Source organism: Glarea lozoyensis (assembly GCF_000409485.1).
Source record: "Glarea lozoyensis ATCC 20868 chromosome Unknown GLAREA1, whole genome shotgun sequence".
Classification (NCBI taxonomy): domain Eukaryota; kingdom Fungi; phylum Ascomycota; class Leotiomycetes; order Helotiales; family Helotiaceae; genus Glarea; species Glarea lozoyensis.
The window spans coordinates 655498-672504 of NW_007360983.1; the positions used below are offsets into that span (position 1 = coordinate 655498).

The 17007-nt window shown below is 46.5% G+C and overlaps 5 protein-coding genes across 5 annotated transcripts; 2 read left to right on the forward strand and 3 right to left on the reverse strand.

Moving 5' to 3' along the window:
• Positions 1 to 2532: 2532 nt before the first annotated feature.
• On the forward strand, positions 2533 to 3770 carry GLAREA_08872 (uncharacterized protein; the record flags this gene model as incomplete). Its single annotated transcript, XM_008077833.1, has 3 exons — positions 2533 to 2613; positions 2751 to 2931; positions 2983 to 3770. 3 exons carry the CDS (start codon positions 2533 to 2535, stop codon positions 3768 to 3770), a joined length of 1050 nt encoding a protein of 349 aa, XP_008076024.1.
• Positions 3771 to 5534: 1764 nt separating this feature from the next.
• On the reverse strand, positions 5535 to 7295 carry GLAREA_08873 (Tubulin nucleotide-binding protein; the record flags this gene model as incomplete). The annotated part of the gene is made up of 5 exons (XM_008077834.1): positions 5535 to 5793; positions 5845 to 6443; positions 6488 to 6929; positions 6979 to 7178; positions 7224 to 7295. The coding sequence occupies 5 exons, from the start codon at positions 7293 to 7295 to the stop codon at positions 5535 to 5537; spliced, it is 1572 nt and encodes a 523-aa protein (XP_008076025.1).
• A 517-nt stretch (positions 7296 to 7812) lies between these two features.
• Positions 7813 to 8444, forward strand: GLAREA_08874 (Thioredoxin-like protein; the record flags this gene model as incomplete). Its single annotated transcript, XM_008077835.1, has 2 exons — positions 7813 to 7978; positions 8029 to 8444. 2 exons carry the CDS (start codon positions 7813 to 7815, stop codon positions 8442 to 8444), a joined length of 582 nt encoding a protein of 193 aa, XP_008076026.1.
• A 434-nt stretch (positions 8445 to 8878) lies between these two features.
• Positions 8879 to 10858, reverse strand: GLAREA_08875 (uncharacterized protein; the record flags this gene model as incomplete). The annotated part of the gene is made up of 1 exon (XM_008077836.1): positions 8879 to 10858. One exon carries the CDS (start codon positions 10856 to 10858, stop codon positions 8879 to 8881), a length of 1980 nt encoding a protein of 659 aa, XP_008076027.1.
• A 3424-nt stretch (positions 10859 to 14282) lies between these two features.
• On the reverse strand, positions 14283 to 16799 carry GLAREA_08876 (Nucleotidylyl transferase; the record flags this gene model as incomplete). The annotated part of the gene is made up of 5 exons (XM_008077837.1): positions 14283 to 14997; positions 15090 to 15208; positions 15325 to 15508; positions 15628 to 16487; positions 16566 to 16799. The coding sequence occupies 5 exons, from the start codon at positions 16797 to 16799 to the stop codon at positions 14283 to 14285; spliced, it is 2112 nt and encodes a 703-aa protein (XP_008076028.1).
• Between the last annotated feature and the right edge of the window lie 208 nt (positions 16800 to 17007).

Sequence of the window (17007 nt, forward strand, 5' to 3'; positions counted from 1 at the left end):
ACGCGAACATGCGTGGCGCAAGTACCTTACTTCGTGAGTAATTGAGAAAGAGGAATCTCGTGAATCATTACATTGCAAGCTCATATTGATTCGCATGCTTCATAGCCAAGTTTGCGCATTCGCGGCAATTTCTAACCGCGGAGACGCTCTTAATGTATCGCTCAGTGTCCGTGTCAATTAATTCTCCGGATGTATACTTATTAATAGATAATTGAACAGATGGAATAGGGTAGCAATTTTGCTCAAATGGGCAAAGCAATTGAAACATAAAATAATAAAATAATATCAGTGGTGGTATCATTGTTTCGTCATGCCTTCCAACATGTGATCGTGGCCCGTGAGGTAATGTGCCAAGCTGCCAACTCATTCTCGTGAGCAAAATCAAGTTTTCGAACGGGAGATTCATTTGAATTGGGGCAAATCCACGAATCCATTATGCACGGCCGTTGCGTGCCGACCTTTTTCATCGGTTGGCCGTGGTTAAAGCTTTTCTAGGTCGGTCAATAATGGCCATTTTGAAGCTCATGATAATTAAATTCAGAGAGACTTCCTGCGAAAACCTATTCTGCTCGTGCTGCACAGGATTCGCCGATTGTCCTGCTGTGGCGAGTGGCTGGGTACGTATCACTCCACCCTGTCGACCTGAACCCCGAATTCTAGATGCTCATGGGTATTTATCGAAGCCCTCCAGCCACAACCACGATGCGCATCGCAATGCTTTGGTTGGTGTAGGCTCTAGATTTTACCGCCAGAAAGGAAATTGATTAACTAGCCATGGAAGGGATGAAACTCGATGTGATCAAACTGGAAGTCGATGTGAAGAATTACTCTCAATGCAAATGTCGAGAAGATATGCTGATTTGGGTTATTCATGGTGCTTGATATGCGACCGTTGCCAGCACAATCGCAAGCGATATCAACCGCCTCGTTATTTTCTTCTCAGCTGAACAAGGGAGTGAGATCTCCTCGACAACCAAGTCCCGAGGACCTGATCCCACAAGGGTTTGCCCTGTCGTGTCTGGGGAATAGTGGCTGGATCGTCGTGGTTGGTGGACTCATCACCCTTTCCTGTTGGCTGTGTTTCGTATCTTGATTGCAGGCACAACGCTTCCCTGCAATCATCACTCGTCCGAAATGATCGAAAAGCTTGGCCTTCATTCAACCATGCCCGAGCGACGTCACTTGAACGTCGAGAGTCGACGACTCAAGCTTTGTCTCCATAAAAGGAGGCAGGTCTTAGAACTAGTCTTCTTTTTTGAGTCGATATCTCAGACCATTGCTGGCGGTGTGATTTGGATGTATGTGCGCATTTACTGAATTGAGGATGAGACCTGGATGTCTTGAAAGCGAAGAGAAAAGAGCGTCCAGAAGCCGTGCCTGCAAACGATTTTGAGACCGATTTTGATCGATTGTGCTGTGATGTCAGTCTGTACGGCGTGGTTGAAGGCAAATCATGCCTGGTGCTTTCTCCAATTCCTCTGCTCGATTCCGTCTCTGGGTTTCCTGGTTTCATGAACTTCCTCCCAGCCTCCGATCGATGCATAGCGGCAGAGACCCTATCACACTGCATCGACAGTCCCGAGATGTGGCTGGGTGGGTAAACTTGCCGACTTAGTTCAAGATCCGGTCCCTGATTCTGTGCGTGTGCGCGAGGGGAACACGCTTCCCAAGTTTGCATTGTGCATGACGGGCCCTAGCCTGGCGTGGATATTCTTGAGAGGTGTGTTGGTTCCTGTCCATCGCCGCTGATGTCTCCGCGAACGGTTCACGATGCTGCCAGCGCATGCGTTTTCCCGGTGTTGAACCATGGATGTATTGATGATTCAGGTCTAGGACAGCTGATATCATAGCTCTCGCCATCGGTCTGGCCTAGCATACGGAGTAATGTGTCTCTGTAGCTGTACGCTTGGGGAAGGTTCTGCGTAATGAAAACATCTACACCTGTACCAGAGTCAACACGGCCACAAGAGAGAATTGCTGGGTGGATGGTTTTCGTTTTACCGTGCGCGCAACACCATGAGTAAAGTGATTAAAGTACAATGATCCAAGTGACAATCATCTCGGTTCCACCAATCGTACAGTCTGTGCAGAAACAGGAATCGCAGAAAGTCAAAGGCGACCAGGATAGTTGATATTAGAAAATAAGGTTGGCGGCTGTGGAGCAGGCGAATGGTGGAGGCCGGGTGAAGATGAAAGAGGCTGGCCAACTTCGTCACTTCCCTTCCGACCACCAAGAAGCAAGCTTCCAGCTTCCATGAGCACCCAATTTCCCCTCGATACCCACCTCTCGCATTAGCGCCCCACTAGTCGCAAAGGTACAAGATCCCATCAACCTCCCATCTCATCTCCTCCCTTTCATTTTGAAACACTCACATTCACAGCCAAAAGCAACACATATACAACCTCCTCCTCCTCCATCCCATTCTCCCGCTCTCATCAGCCGCAGTCCTCGACGTTCATCTTCTCAGAAGCATCTAGCTCTCCATCTATACCAGATCCAAACATAATTCGAGAAATCAACAAATCTTCAAGATGCAATACTCAATGATCACCCTCGGCGCGTTCGCCGTCACTGTCGTCGCACAGCAGCTCGCCGAACTTCCATCCTGCGGAGTAAGTCGATCTCTATTTTCTGTGTTGGCCGAAGAGTCCTGGGATATGAGATTCATACTGGGAGGGTTCTGTTGAAGTCAATGGCGGATAGATCGATGGAAACTGCTTCTTGGAACTTTATACTAACATCGCTCTAGCAAACATGTATCAGCAACATGCTCGCTCTCTCGCCATCTCTTGGATGTGCTACACCAGACGCCGCATGCCTCTGTGCCAACCCAAACTTCTCGTACGGTGTTCGTGACTGCTCCGTCGCTGCTTGCGGTAGCGCTGAAGCTGCCGCCCCCGTTCTCGCCTACGCTGCAAGCTACTGTGCCAGTAAGTTATCATGGATCCTCTGAGCTGGGCTTCTTACTAACAACCTCAAAGATGCTGGTTCAGCTTCATCTGCTGGAACCACAACTGCATCTCCATCCGCAACCTCTGGAGCTGCCGGAGCTGCCTCATCCGCCCTCGGATCTGCTATCTCAACCTCTGCCCTTGAATCCATCATCTCTTCTGGAGGATCTGCCATCTCAACTGCTACTGTTGGTCAATCGACCATCTTTGCACCAGTTGGATCTGCTGCCTCTAGTGCAACTGAAGCCGCCGGAAGTGCGATCTCTACCATCTCATCTGATGGTGCCGCAATCTCAACTGTTCTTGCTGGCGCTGCTGGATCTGCAAGTTCCGCCGCCGGAAGTGCGATTTCTACCATCTCCTCTGATGGAGCTGCAGTCTCGACTGTTCTCGCTGGTGCTGCAGGATCTGCCGGCTCGGCTGCATCTGCTGCCGTCTCTACCATCTCTTCAGACGGAGCTGCAGTTTCTACTGTCTTCTCATCCGTTGCCGCCTCAGCCACCGAAGCCGCTGGCAGTGCGATCTCCACAATCTCTTCCAATGGCGCTGCAGTCTCCACAGTCCTTGCTGGTGCTGGATCTACCGTCGCATCCGGCGCCAGCTCTGTTGCATCCGATGCTAGCTCTGTCCTCTCTGCAGCTTCTTCTGCTATCTCCAGCGTTGCCTCAAGTGCCGCTTCCGGTCTCAGCAGTGTCGTCTCAAGAGCCAGCAGTGCCGGATCTGCTGCCACTTCAACCACATCTGCTGGAGGTGCTGCTCGTCAAACCGCATTCGCTGGTGCCGCTGCCCTCGCCGGTATCGCCGCTTTCGTCTTGTAATTTCCATCAATTTCGAGAACATAAGTCACGATTAGATTTCTTCGGTACAAAAAAAGAGGGTCAAACCAGTAATGAGAGCGGAGCTAATAATGGTCTAATACGGGGATTTCTTATGGGATGGATGTGCGAGTGTCGATACCCTTTGCCTTTCTGCTTCTTGCACATATTTGCCCTCACGGGTTGTTATTTTACTTTTCTTACTCGACGACATCATGCATTGACGAGCTTTGGAGGATCAGTCGGGAACTCAATTTGAGAGAGGTTGTTAATGCGATAAGAATAATACTTTCGAACTAGGCTGAGGAGCTGGTTTGGACTTGCAGGATAATTTTGGGGAGGTTGAAGATGAAGCGAAGGAAAGAAAGGTGCTTTGATTGAGATGTATTGAAAGGGACGGTCTTCGGCCGTGGACCTTGGTAGATAGCTAGCTATAGTCACACTTATCAGTGGAAGAATCAAATTAAGTCTAAGACCAAGGAATATCCTCATCTGCTTCTTGCTGTGCCCACTTGAATCTCGAACTTTTACATCACCGACACTAACTTGAACTGCGGGGGATAGTGATTAGTCATTCAGTCCTCTTTAGATAAGTACCCCATAGATGACGAGTGAAATCGATGCACGATCTAGGGCTGAGATGAGGTGAGATGAGATGGCTGACCCGCCGCAGCGCATCGTTGTGTGTGTGGGGAACGATACCGAAGATCCCGAACATCCATGGATCGGGAGCAGAAGTTTATTTCAACCCCCCAATGTTTATGTAAGGCACTTGTTATAGTATGTTTTGAAGGTTATCATATGGTAACTTTATCTTTGTGGTAGGATTTCGTGGGGATTGAGGGCATTGGTGTGGAAGGGGACTTTCTTTATTTTTATTTTTTATTGGGATTTTATATGATGAAATAGATGAAATATCCTTAGGGGGTTTGTGGCTTGTGACTTGTTGATGAGGAAGTTTTCTAGGAAATGAGGGGGCCGTGTTTAATGCCTTTGTAGGTTGTTGGAGGTGGGGGCTTGCGGAGGAAGTAAGTGACAGTCGAACTAGAATAGTTCTTCGACTAATAAGTTGACGAAAATATCGTAATTTAGTGGATTAACTTGGAACGTTATAACTGTTCCGTTGACTATTTTTAAGTAAATAATAAGACTTTTTAGGCTTTGTTCGAAGTAGGGTTTTTGTTATTTAGTCGAAGATTTACGGAGAAGAGTGACTGCTACTTAGGGGGGGGGAGTTTATTTCGACTTCAAGTGTACGTGATTTCATGTCATCTATTCGGCGGTTTATAATCTTGTAGTAAGGTCAATATTCCATAATTTGTTTTCGTCATGTCGATGTTTTGTCAATTTGGCTATTTTGAGTTTTTGATATCGAATGTGTGGTAGGGTTTTGAGAGCTGGGGTTTGTGATTTTGGGGGAGTGTTCTTGGGTATGTGTGTATGGTGGGGGGGGGGGGGTGAGGATTTTGGGTGAGGACTGTGGAGGTGGGGTTATGTATGGGGGGGGTTGATGGGTTGAGGGGTTGAGTACATAATAGATCTTAGGATCGGAGGGTGTTGAGACATAGAGTACGAGGAAAACTCCATTTATGCATGTGCCATTTTTAGATAGGTTGGATTGGGCTACACGAGAGTGGGTTGCTTGACTTAACTCAAGTTGTTTAAGACATCGACGGTAGACGTCAAGCTGTGAGGAGTTGGCGTTATTTAAACAACATCTATTTAAATGAATTTCAAGACTGATACCATTCGTTCCCCGTTATCAACCTAATCATCCCCCTCATCACTCCCACTACTCCACCCCTCCTCATACGCCTCCGCCATCTCGCCCAAACTATTGCTCAACGCCTCTCGTTCCTCGACCCCAACAGCGCGGTTCACGATGTGCTGGAGGCTTTTTAGGCGGCTGGCGACGGCGGTGGTGGTTGAGAGCGAGGTGGTCAGGTTTATGGTTGAGTCGTCTTGGATGTGGTGGTAGATCCCTGGGAAAGAGGATAGGAGGGGGAACGGGAGGGGGATGGATTTCCTGGGGGGTTGTTAGTGGGAGGTGGGTTAGGGAAGGGAGAGGGAAAGGTACCGTTGTGATATTGTAAGACCAGCGGCGCGTTTACGAGCGCGTTCGTAGCTTTGATCGAGAGTCGGAGCTTGTGATGTGTTTGTCTTGGTGGATGTTCGTACAATCTCGGTCTGTCCGAAGATATGGCTTTTCCTGTTTCGGTTGAAGCGATTAGACTGATCTGGCGCGTCTGGGGGAGAGAAATCCATATCGAGAGGGCGGATCTCAGAGTTGGAGTCTTCTTCGAAAAGGTTGTACGCGGCGATTCTTGAGTCTGTGGCTTGGGTGTTTGATTCCTTGTTTGAGTTGTCGGCGGATGTGTGCTGGTCAATGCTCATCTGGAGATTTGCGATTGTTTGATTTCCGTTGATGTTTATGGAATTTGAAAGCACGCTATAGTTTTCGCGACTTCCGTGGGAGAGTTTTAAGCGGGAGGGCAGGGATATACTTTCCATGGCTGTGGCGAGGAGAGCGGAGATATTCCATTCGGAGTTGGGGTTGAGTTCTAAGTATGATGGTATGGTTTTGGATGGAAGTGTCAGCGGAATGAAGATAGAAGCTTGTGTTGCGATTTCTGAGAGGGAGCGTGATGTGTTGGAGAGTTTGATGAAACGTTTTTCCTGTCCTGTCAGTCCTGCAAGATATGAGAGGGAGTTGTACATACTCGTGGAATAGTTCTAACACTGTCTTCAAGTCCCCAGAATAACACAGGCGTCTTGCCGTATTCATCACGTATCCGATCAAGATAACGTGCAGAGAATCCTCCCCACGCGTCATCGGTTCCTGAAATTAATTGGATGCCTTGCATCTGGTCTGCTTCTTCGGCAAATGATCTCAAATCGCGATCCAAAAGATCATGCTCCTTATCTAAGGAGTTGAAGAGTTCTTCGCCAGCATTCCAATTCTCGAATGGCGTCAACGATGAGTTCAGCTCATATTCATTCAGTTGGATGATTGATTTTGGGTGGAAGTAAACACGGTTGAAGTCAGACCAGTATCTCACAGAGTGTGAAGTGAGCTTGGGTGGGGGTAAACCCTCCTCGAGACTCTTTTGGTACTCGTGCTGTTGAATGACATCTTGTCGTTGGATGATCGCTGGTCCGTTCCTATCTCGAGTCAATTTGAATGCGAGGAGCATGATTCAAAACTGCTCACCATAGTCCTTCAGAGGCTGTAGGTTCCTCAATTTCATATAGCGCATTGATCTTTCTCAGCGTTCCAAATCCTCCCTTTAAATCATAGATCAAAGTCCTCGGAGTGAACGTCTCGGAGCCATCAGCTCCTATTCCTGGTCTGAAATGTACATCATGATCGACAAAAGATTCTTCCTCTGCGGAGTATGTGAAGTACGATTCCTGTCTCTCTTAGTCCCGTTGAGACGAGAAGATTGTGTCTCATACCTGAGTATTCCAAAAATGGGTTGCAAGATAATTGCTCTTCTGGCCAAATTGGAGGGTGATAATTTCATGCATGACAGCGAAATCGAGGTAGCAAGCTTATGAAAATAAAACAAAGGTAGCCTCCAGGGACTAGAACAATAGTTACAGATGGCTTCTCATCATGCAATCTTTACCTACGAAAATTGTTCCCAGTGTTTCGGGTGGACTCGCAACGGAGGCGCCTCAAAACCAGTCACGGATATAAGTGACTATGCGGGTATAAGATGACCAGCAGAGTGAAGCCCTTGTTGTTAAATTTTAGTTTAGAAAGGTTGCATGTAGTTTATCTCATTAAGGTAGTTCGGGATCTTACGACATGACAAACAACCCAATATTCAGGACCGTTTTCGCGTATCAACCGGGCCGTGACGACGCACCATCGGACTCACTCGGGCCGAGCTATCTTCTGTGATACCAAACTGATTAGCTCCTCCCCGCCCATACACCACCTACATCACCTTGCCTTGCAAGCTCCAGGAAGCATGCCTTCTAAACAGATCGCGATCGTGTCATATCCAATTCGAAGACGCAGACCTCGACAATCCCCATCATGACTTTCCAACAGGAACTGAATTCGTGGCTGTCTCCCAAGGCTCTCACGACCTATCCCGTTCCTGAGGTGGGCGAAAGAGCACCAACGTCTGCTATTCTTGAGACACCACGTCCCAATGGGAAACCAACGATAATTTCTTTTCTGCGCCATTGCGGCTGTCCCTGTAAGACTCATGCTCTCCTGTATGTACTCATTTGTCTAACATATGTTTAGTTGCGGAAAAGACCTTCCACCAGCTACGAAATCTCGCGAGTAAACATCCCGAAATCAACTTCCTAGCGGTATCTCATTCAGACCAAGAAGCAACGGATAAATGGGTCATATCAATTGGCGGGCAATGGGACGTACAAGTCATCGTTGATGCCGATCGGGAAGCGTATGCACAATGGGGGCTCCCAGTGTCCAGTGCATGGCACGTTCTAAATCCATGGTCGATGTACTCTGTCTATCGACTTGGGAAGCAGGAAAACCTATGGAATAAGCCTACGGAGAGTGGAAATCGATGGCAAACGTCTGGGAGCTTTGCCATCGATGAACTCGGAGTCGTGAAGTGGACTAGAGTTGCACAAGCTGCTGACGACATTCCGGATTTTAAAGATGCTCTCGAATCTCTAGGTGCCGGCAAGTGAGCCAAGCAAAAGACTCAGATTCATCTACTCCGCAATATTGATGATTCCAGCGACTGAAGGTAAGTAGAAAATCAGTAGTTGAGCATGGGAAACCCGTCATTTAGCGCGTATCTATATTGCTACTATCGTCATGAAGAAGTGGGGTGTTACAGGTGCAGAGCAGAGCCTTGTCTCTGGAAGTTGAATCATACATACCGACTGGAACGGCGTCAATGGGAAGAATTGAATTCGGTGTCTTGATCACCGAACAAACCAGTCGAACACAGAACTTGTATACAATATCAGGTCATGACAGTTGCATCACCTTGTACCGAAACTTCCTGAAAGGCTGGAATCTCTCGACACAGTAGAGATTCATCAAGCATAGCATATATTTTATGAGAAGCTAAGCACTAAATCGAATACGATACATCTTTTCGCAACTATTTCCTGCATCATACCAAGTGTACAACAAATTTTCTATCCTTGTCGTTGAATGCATTCTTGCCAGAGAACTTGTAATAGAGCCCCACACGCTCATACAATTGTCGACCACTGTCCACACATTTGACCACAAGCGCTACTTCGTTACAATTGGCATCATTATTCCACCACGGGAAATCAGCAATGTGTACGCAATACAAGTCAGCCCTCTCATCTGCCGAGTAATCGCGATCAGGCTTAAAGGCACAGCTTTCGTCGCTTTCCAGACATAAGACTTTAACCCCAGGAAGCGCCATATAATTGTTAGGGTTGACCTTGGGTATGAATGGCAGTACTGGAGCGCGCAAAGTTATACAACCCGAAAACTCTCTCGTTTGCTGATTTGGTGTGCGACTCGGTGAAACAATTGCCAATACCTCGCATTTTGGTGTGAGCTCTGAACCAAACTTGTACGAGCACTGGCCTTCGATTGATCCCCAAGACCAAGTGGGAGCCACGTTTTCTAATCTCTTAACGCGAATAGGTGCATCAGTGTCGCGACATACCCAGCATAGATCTTGAAGTAGCGAGTCTTCCCATAGTCCAGCAATATATCGACCATTTCGCACCCTTTGCACCTCATTCGCAAATCCCAGCAAAGCTTTAAGTCGGTCTTCTGCATGGCTCATTTCTAAACGGGTGTAAATTCTTACAATCTTGTGCCAGAAGTCAGAACTAGACGCTGCGTATGAAAATTCTTTCTTTACAAACTGCTCCCAATCTGGAACGCCGCTCTCCTCAAACCCACATTCGCAACACATCTCTTTCTGGCATTCCCATGCTAATTCATGTTCGCGAAAGTAGACTATTCTCCTAGATAGGTACCGCTCTTGAAACACCCAAGCCCTCGAAGATAATGGGTTGAGCTCATCTACCGTTTCCTGATGAGGATGGTGTACACTCGAAGGTGCGAACGATTTCCCGTATGGATTAAGGAGCAAAGAGAATGGCTTCTCTTCCCCCAAACTCCCATGGATAGTTTCAAAAGCTGATGCTGGAGAGAAGAGACTATCTCCACAATGTTGTGATCGAGCGGCTGCGATAGTCAAATGGCCATTTCTGTATATTGAGCCCATCTCAGCTGACTCTCTGTTCCAGTCTTCACTGTCGTCTTGAACGATGCAGAGACTATCTATCCACAGATAGTTGATGCCAAGTTGACGCACAACCAGCACCGCTTCTGCAAATAGCTTAGGCAATCGAGTAAACTCGATTCCCTGCTTGTACGCTTCAAGTGTGGATCTTTCTGTTTTGAATTCCGGACACGACTTGGAGCCCCATCGGTGACTTAAACAGATATATCTGCCGCGTTGATGTTCGCTTGTCTCAATCAACTTGACGAATTTACTTCCATGCCACACATCTAGGACGCGCGAGGGTAGGATTGGCGACTCTTCCAGGTCAAGTGCACCGAAAGAGTGGCATCTTCTGTGGGAGCTGGTACAGTCGTTCAACCATCTTTCAATACGTTTCACGGCGGAGTCCAGTCTTCTGGCTCCATATATCCTGGGTGCGATTTCCAAATCCCAAGGGCATGAGTCGGTAGCTGTGTTGGGAGATGCGAGAAGATAGTATCTCCGCCAACGTGGATTGGCGGTAAGAAGGACTCGGAGCTCCACGAAAGATGATTTACTCCCGTACTCTCTTACGCATCGGTATGCGAGACCAGAAAGCCAACATTTTGGATCAGCTTCTTGAGCATGTTGAAGACGGATACGTTCTTCTTCAGCATGTCGAAGACGAATACGTTCAAGCACCTTCCGAAGTACTGTGCAGTAAGAACAGTCTCTCGACTCCGAATTGACACCTTCTACACCCAATAACGTTTTGTAATTGATATCTTCACATCTCTCAATTAGCATCAATTCTTGTTCGATGAACTCTGTATCGTCAATATCAGCCCAAGGGTTTTGATTGAAGGTCATGTCTTTACACGTGGCGCAGGCGGACATCTTGCTAGATAATTATGATATTCTACGAAGATGATATGATATTCCACGAAGGTAATGATTGAACACTATCAAGATTTCCCAGACTTCACAAAAAGCACTCGACAGATATACCTCTTTCGAACTGCTCTCTGGGCTCATTCTTAGAGCCTCAAACACCTTGATGGATACCATCTCCATGATTTCGCTGACTTTTCAAAATTTCCTGGGGACGGCACGACATTATGTGGCGATATATATACTTTACGAGAGGCTCGCTTATTTCCTGTCTCTGTTTTGTGACCGAGAAGCCTGTTACGGCTGTCGCATGGTCTAACACAGGCGGTCTTCAGCCTTATTCATATGAAATGCCCTTCTCCAGATTGTTGCATGTCGCATCTCTACTACGGAGTTGGGTGTTGGGCGTGGTCAGTCATTGGTCGCTTACGCGTACAGCTTCCCCAGCCTGCTGCAGGCTGCCACGAGGCATCTTGTCTGTCAGCCCATAACTAGGCTTACAGCTGTTGAGAGCAACCGAAATCCATTCCTTGTTTCTTTATGTTTTTAGAGACCCTGATTCGTTATCATAAGCTTCTGTTGGGACTCCCATCACAAGGAGGTCGTCACTTTCCCGCATTTCGTCTTGGGCGATTGTCAGCTCCCTCAATCGACGAGAGAAGCATCCTGTGAGTGCCATTCAGACAGAAGAGTCGTTAAAAAAAGGTCGGAGACGAGTATTTGGGACTTCGTTTCATATATTTGTTTGTGATGGATCACACTTACCGATACCAAGATTTACACGGCCATCGCTCAATTAGGCTTATCGAGTTCAAGGCGCCCACAAGCCGTTTTACAGATTGCGACGTTCGGCTCTCACTTAGAGAGCATAGCTTAGACAATGCGCCGCCATATTATGCACTCTCCTATGCATGGGAATCCAATGACGGATTTACGTTAATAGACGTCGACGATAAATGTCTTCGAGTAACCCGGAACTGCAAAGCTGCCATTGATCATCTGAAACAAGAAGCTTGTAGTCGCTCGAAGAACTTGCAAAACACAATCTTCTTGTGGGTAGACGCCATATGTATCAACCAAGAGACAGGCACTTCTTCGGTCTCCGAATTTGCACCAGAAATGGCTGATGTGCGAAATTTACAAGAAGGCCGAAGCCACTATCGTTTGGCTCGGACGTAATTCGACGGATGCAGCATATTGCTTGGACACACTTAGGACATTCTCAACAGCGGAGGAAAGGAACATTTTTCTCTCGGCGAAAGCTTCCCACAATACACTCCAGCCTCTCGCTCACAACGTAATAATCAGTACAATTCCTCAAGCTTCTGAATTACTAACTGCCACAGGAACCTTTGCCTGAATACCTTTTACAAGATGACTCCTCATTTTTAATGGCACTCGATAATCTTCTTCGTCGGTCTTGGTTCGAACGCCTCTGGGTCTTGCAAGAGGTCGCTGTGGCACAAACTGTAACGATCCTATGCGGTCAACGCTCACTGGCCTAGGAAACGTTTGCTAGAGGTTTAAAACACATTATGACCTCTCGTCGGAATCCTCCTAGCTCAGTCAAGCGAGCATCAAGAATTAATTCTCTACGGGAAAGATTCCAGTTCACAGAGAAAGGATTGCCGATATGGGACGCTATAAAGATGGGCCGGCGGCAGAAGTGCACTGACGCTGCTGACAGAATATGGGCTATAGTTGGTCTCTCACCTGACCTAGCTCGACGTATCCCCAAGACCAACACTGGTCTGACTCCTGCTCAATTACGTGGATACATGCTTCGAGCCTGTCTAGATCTACCCGATATTGATTCTAGCGCCTTAAGCTTTGTTTTACTGCCGCCAATTGTCACGATGCGGAGTTTCAGCGCAGGCACAATTGACTATGCCATAATTCTTATGATCAAAATTTATTTCTCGTATTGCGCCATACTCACTGGAAAATTTGCATTGTCAGCTTTCCTTCGCCTTCCAGAATGGTTTCCAACGTTTCTCGGTAGCTGGCAATCCATAAACTATCACCGGATTGGAGGGCACTTCTTGATAGAATTTTACACAAGCTTGCTTGGCAGGCTTCTACTGATATCAGATCTGTTTGATAGAGATGAATTGGACGGCGTTCAGACATGGGAAGAACGAGGGTGGGTGCGCAAGACGTGGTCAGTTGTTACTGCAGCCACAAATCGTTCAACTTTTTCGGCCTTTTGTCAGACAGACCTTATGGAGGAGAGTTTGTGGGTTTTTGGATGTAGTCTGTGCAGCACATTTGCGTCGGTCTTCAACCTTTTGTACTTCACTTTTTACTTTATTTATTTAAATTTGGCTGTTCTCAATGGGCTTGTCGTCTTTTTATTTGGTGGTTCACAGTATTTTAGGCTAGGAAGTTAACAATGTGAGCTTCGACTCTCCTCGAGGCAAACGACACTTGTGTATGTTGAAAGATCAACTTGCGTGAGTACCATGATACCAACAGCCTTTAGGGTCGGCAAGTACAAGAGCCACCAATGCTTACTTCGAGTCAGTCCTCATATCAACACCAGTGCATTTCTTTGTATCCAATCAAAGCAAACCGTATGCAGAAACTAAAAACTATATTGCCACTCGGAATTCCTTATCCGGAACGTCGAGGATCCAGCTTGATGTGTCACAAACTTCGAAATGCAACAAAATGCTTTTCTGCGGTCGAATCCGGAATAGTCTTTGTTTTTACGAATTGAGTGGCAAACTCATCAAATTCAACAAAGAAGTACAACCTGTGTGCTCACCACCAGAATAGTTGAAAGCACGAAAATCATCTTCTTCCTATCACGTGGCAACCCATGTGGCGGACTCTTTCAAAGTATTTACCGGCAAATATACCATAATACCCTCAGACAAAGAAAACATAAAATCTCGTGAGGTTAATTCACGCGTGTTTAACTCTCGACATGCAACAAATCTTACGAAAATATCCGTTTTCGGTCAGGGCTCGCTTAATTGACAAAGAGTTGGGATTATCAGGTCTTTGTATTTACGTGTCTCAGATATTGCGACGTGCGACAAATTATTTTGAGGGGTTGGATTGCCTTTTACGGTGGAGAGGTGGAGGGGGATAAAGAGATCAGTGAAGGCGTGTGTGTCAGATGATGGAGGTGGATTTCATTGAAGTGTACCCGGTTGCGAATACCTTCATCTTGATGACGAACAAAGGATGCCCGAATTGGGAAGTTTGAAGGCTTTTGGTGCATGTCGCAGGAAGAGTGAATTAGCAATGTGTGCTTTAACGAAGTTGATTTGGACAAAGGTCAGGGGCTTTGGCTTGTGGAATCGGCGTTCAGGTCAACAGAGAATATTTGAAGCTGGAGCCGAAAAGTGAATTCGCAATCCAGTTTATGAGTCTAAGTTTGGCTACGAGATACCCTCTATTATCTAACTTTGATTTCCATTCATCAAGTCTTCCCAGATGGAATATCAAAAAACACCATCCTCTCCCCTTCGCCGTAAGCGACATCCAGCTTATAGTAACCTTTCCGCTCAAACTGAATAATTGCACCCTTTGCCAATTCTTTCACATTACAGTCCGCAAAAGCCTGCGTTCTGAGCTCCGTGTTGCTTGCCAAGAAATTCTCTAACTTGTCGGTCTTCTCCAGCTTGTCTTTTGTAATCAGGTAATCGAAGCTCACAATATCAACCGGAACAAGATTGGACTCGACTGCTGCAAGCCAACTGAGCTTCTTGGTCTTCTTGACATCGCCTTCAAGGTGTAATTCTAGATTTATTTCGGTGACGCTCTTCTGCCCAGACTCATCTCGAACAATACGACGGACATATGCATTACCCCAATTCATTAAGGTAATCTCTTCTCCTTCTTCTAGACCTTGAGCGTCTATCTGCTCGAGCAGTACCGCCTTGTTCTGAACTACCTTCTTAGTACCAAGTTCGAGGTTCTTGATATATTTCGGCTTGGATATAATATTTTGATCATCAACACCAAGTACACGACAGGTTACAGCATCCGCCTGAACAATGGCCGTATGACGAGCAGCATCGTGGTCGGTGTACTTCTTGTTGAGAGCCCAGAGCGCACCCCATTCGAGATTGAGGATGTTACGGCTCGGTCCTTGCTTGAGGATGAACTCACGCAGCGCGGGTACAGTCATACCGCTAAAATCAGATCAGTAACATTTTAGCAAAGCAGGGATCTTTTTTAGGAGTGAAAGCCAAAGTGAAATGTTTTGCAGGTTCTGACAACGTACCGGCGAATAATGCCTCTGATTGTTGGCATTCGCGGGTCATCCCAACCCCACACCTTTCCATCGTCCACGATCCTTGTCAATCTTCTCTTCGACAGTACAGTCCGGATGAAGTTCATACGCTTGCATATGTAGTTAGTACATCAGTTTCGAGCATGAGGTAAGCGAGTAGAGAAAGTACTGCAATTTGTTCCCCCAAAGAGCGACGGAAGGAAACTAGGTGTCAAGTGGTACATACCGAAAAGTCCCAGATTGTCACTTTACGTAACCCAAGAGCATCCTGCATCCATTCATACTGAACATTTCGATCACGATACTCATTCGTACGCAAGGCCACAGTGACACCTTCGTAAGAGTCCAATATCGGGGCACAAAAGTCATAAGTCGGATATATTTTCCACTGTGTACCTGTCCGATGGTGCCTGGATACAAAATTAGATATTTGAAAGCTTGAACACAAATGATCCGAAGAGTCCCCCTCAATTATTCACTCTGAATGAGTTTCGAGGGTAAACTTCAACAGGGTAGTAATTTGACTTACGGAATTGGATTGCAGCGGTAGATAACCGGGTCCCTTAGAGTACCATTAGGACTGTCATATGCAATTCTTGCGCGTATACACCATCTCAAGCCTTCTTTAGATCCTGCTTTCATCTCCGTAAAGTATTTTAAAGTTTCCTCGATACTCAAATCGCGGCGTTTAGAGGGAAGCCTGATCTTTCGATCTTCGTCTCCCTTGCCAAGTTCAGAGTCATCCGCGAAAGCTTTTCCATCTTGAATCAACTTCAGAGCAAATTCGTACATTACTTGAAAATAGTCGCTAGAATACGATATTTTATCCGGCACGATTTCCATCAGACCCAAATCTTCTAAGATGGCGTCCTGGAACTCCATCTTTTCTTTTGATGGATTTGTATCATCGAAGCGACATATCAATGTCCCTGAGCTCTTGTGGGCAAAATAGTCATTCAACAAAGCTGCTTTTGCGTGACCGATATGAAGATATCCAGAAGGCTCGGGCGGAAATCGAGTTGTCATAGGCCTGTTAAGGTTTGGTAAATCAATTTCGTAACTTGCACCAGCAGCACTGGCGGCAGCTCGCGCTTTTGAATCGAAGCTTGTGAGTTCTGCAACAGTCTCTGAAAGCCATGGGTTAGTTTCTTCGATGTAGGTATACCACCGGAGAGCATTTTCTTGGACTGGTTGTTGCTGAATTAGAGAGTGGGCGACTCGGTTCCCACGAATGGTGGCCCAAAATGCAATATCCGCGATACTTGTAGCATGTCCCACTAAAAATGACCGCAAGGTGAGATGGATGTTGAGCTCAAAAATTGATTCTTGCAGAGACTTGTAGTCAGAGGCTAGGAATCGTTTACTTCGAGCGATCCATTGTAAGATCTGCTGCTAGTCTGATTAGAAAGATCCACTGAAATTTGAAAGTAATAATCGAACAGATATTCCTTGGTTCGAGCTAATCACGTTGTTGTTCGCAACTTTTGCAAGATACCCAACGATAAATTTCCCTGCAAAAGTCTCCCCATCGCTGCATGTCATTCGAATTGACTCTGTATCGCTGAGGGTATTTCCATCATGAAAAGTTTTCGTGACATATGGCAATAGCGAAGGTTGTTCTCGATGAAGATGGACTGCTGTTAACAGACTTGGCAACACCAGCGCCAGGTTGGCTTTTCTTGCAACGTCAAAATGAGCCATGAAAAATCCTTGAGACTTCAAATCTGGACAAAACCAAAAGATATTTTCCGATTTCACTGGTTTATACCGCCATGACGTGAGTCATCATGTTGGTACATGCCGACCGAGTAGCATATAAGCGCCTACCTCAGCGGCTAGAATTTCATCAGGGTTGAGTAGGATCACATAAGCGAGAACAACGAATATCGTGGCTCTATTATCACTATAG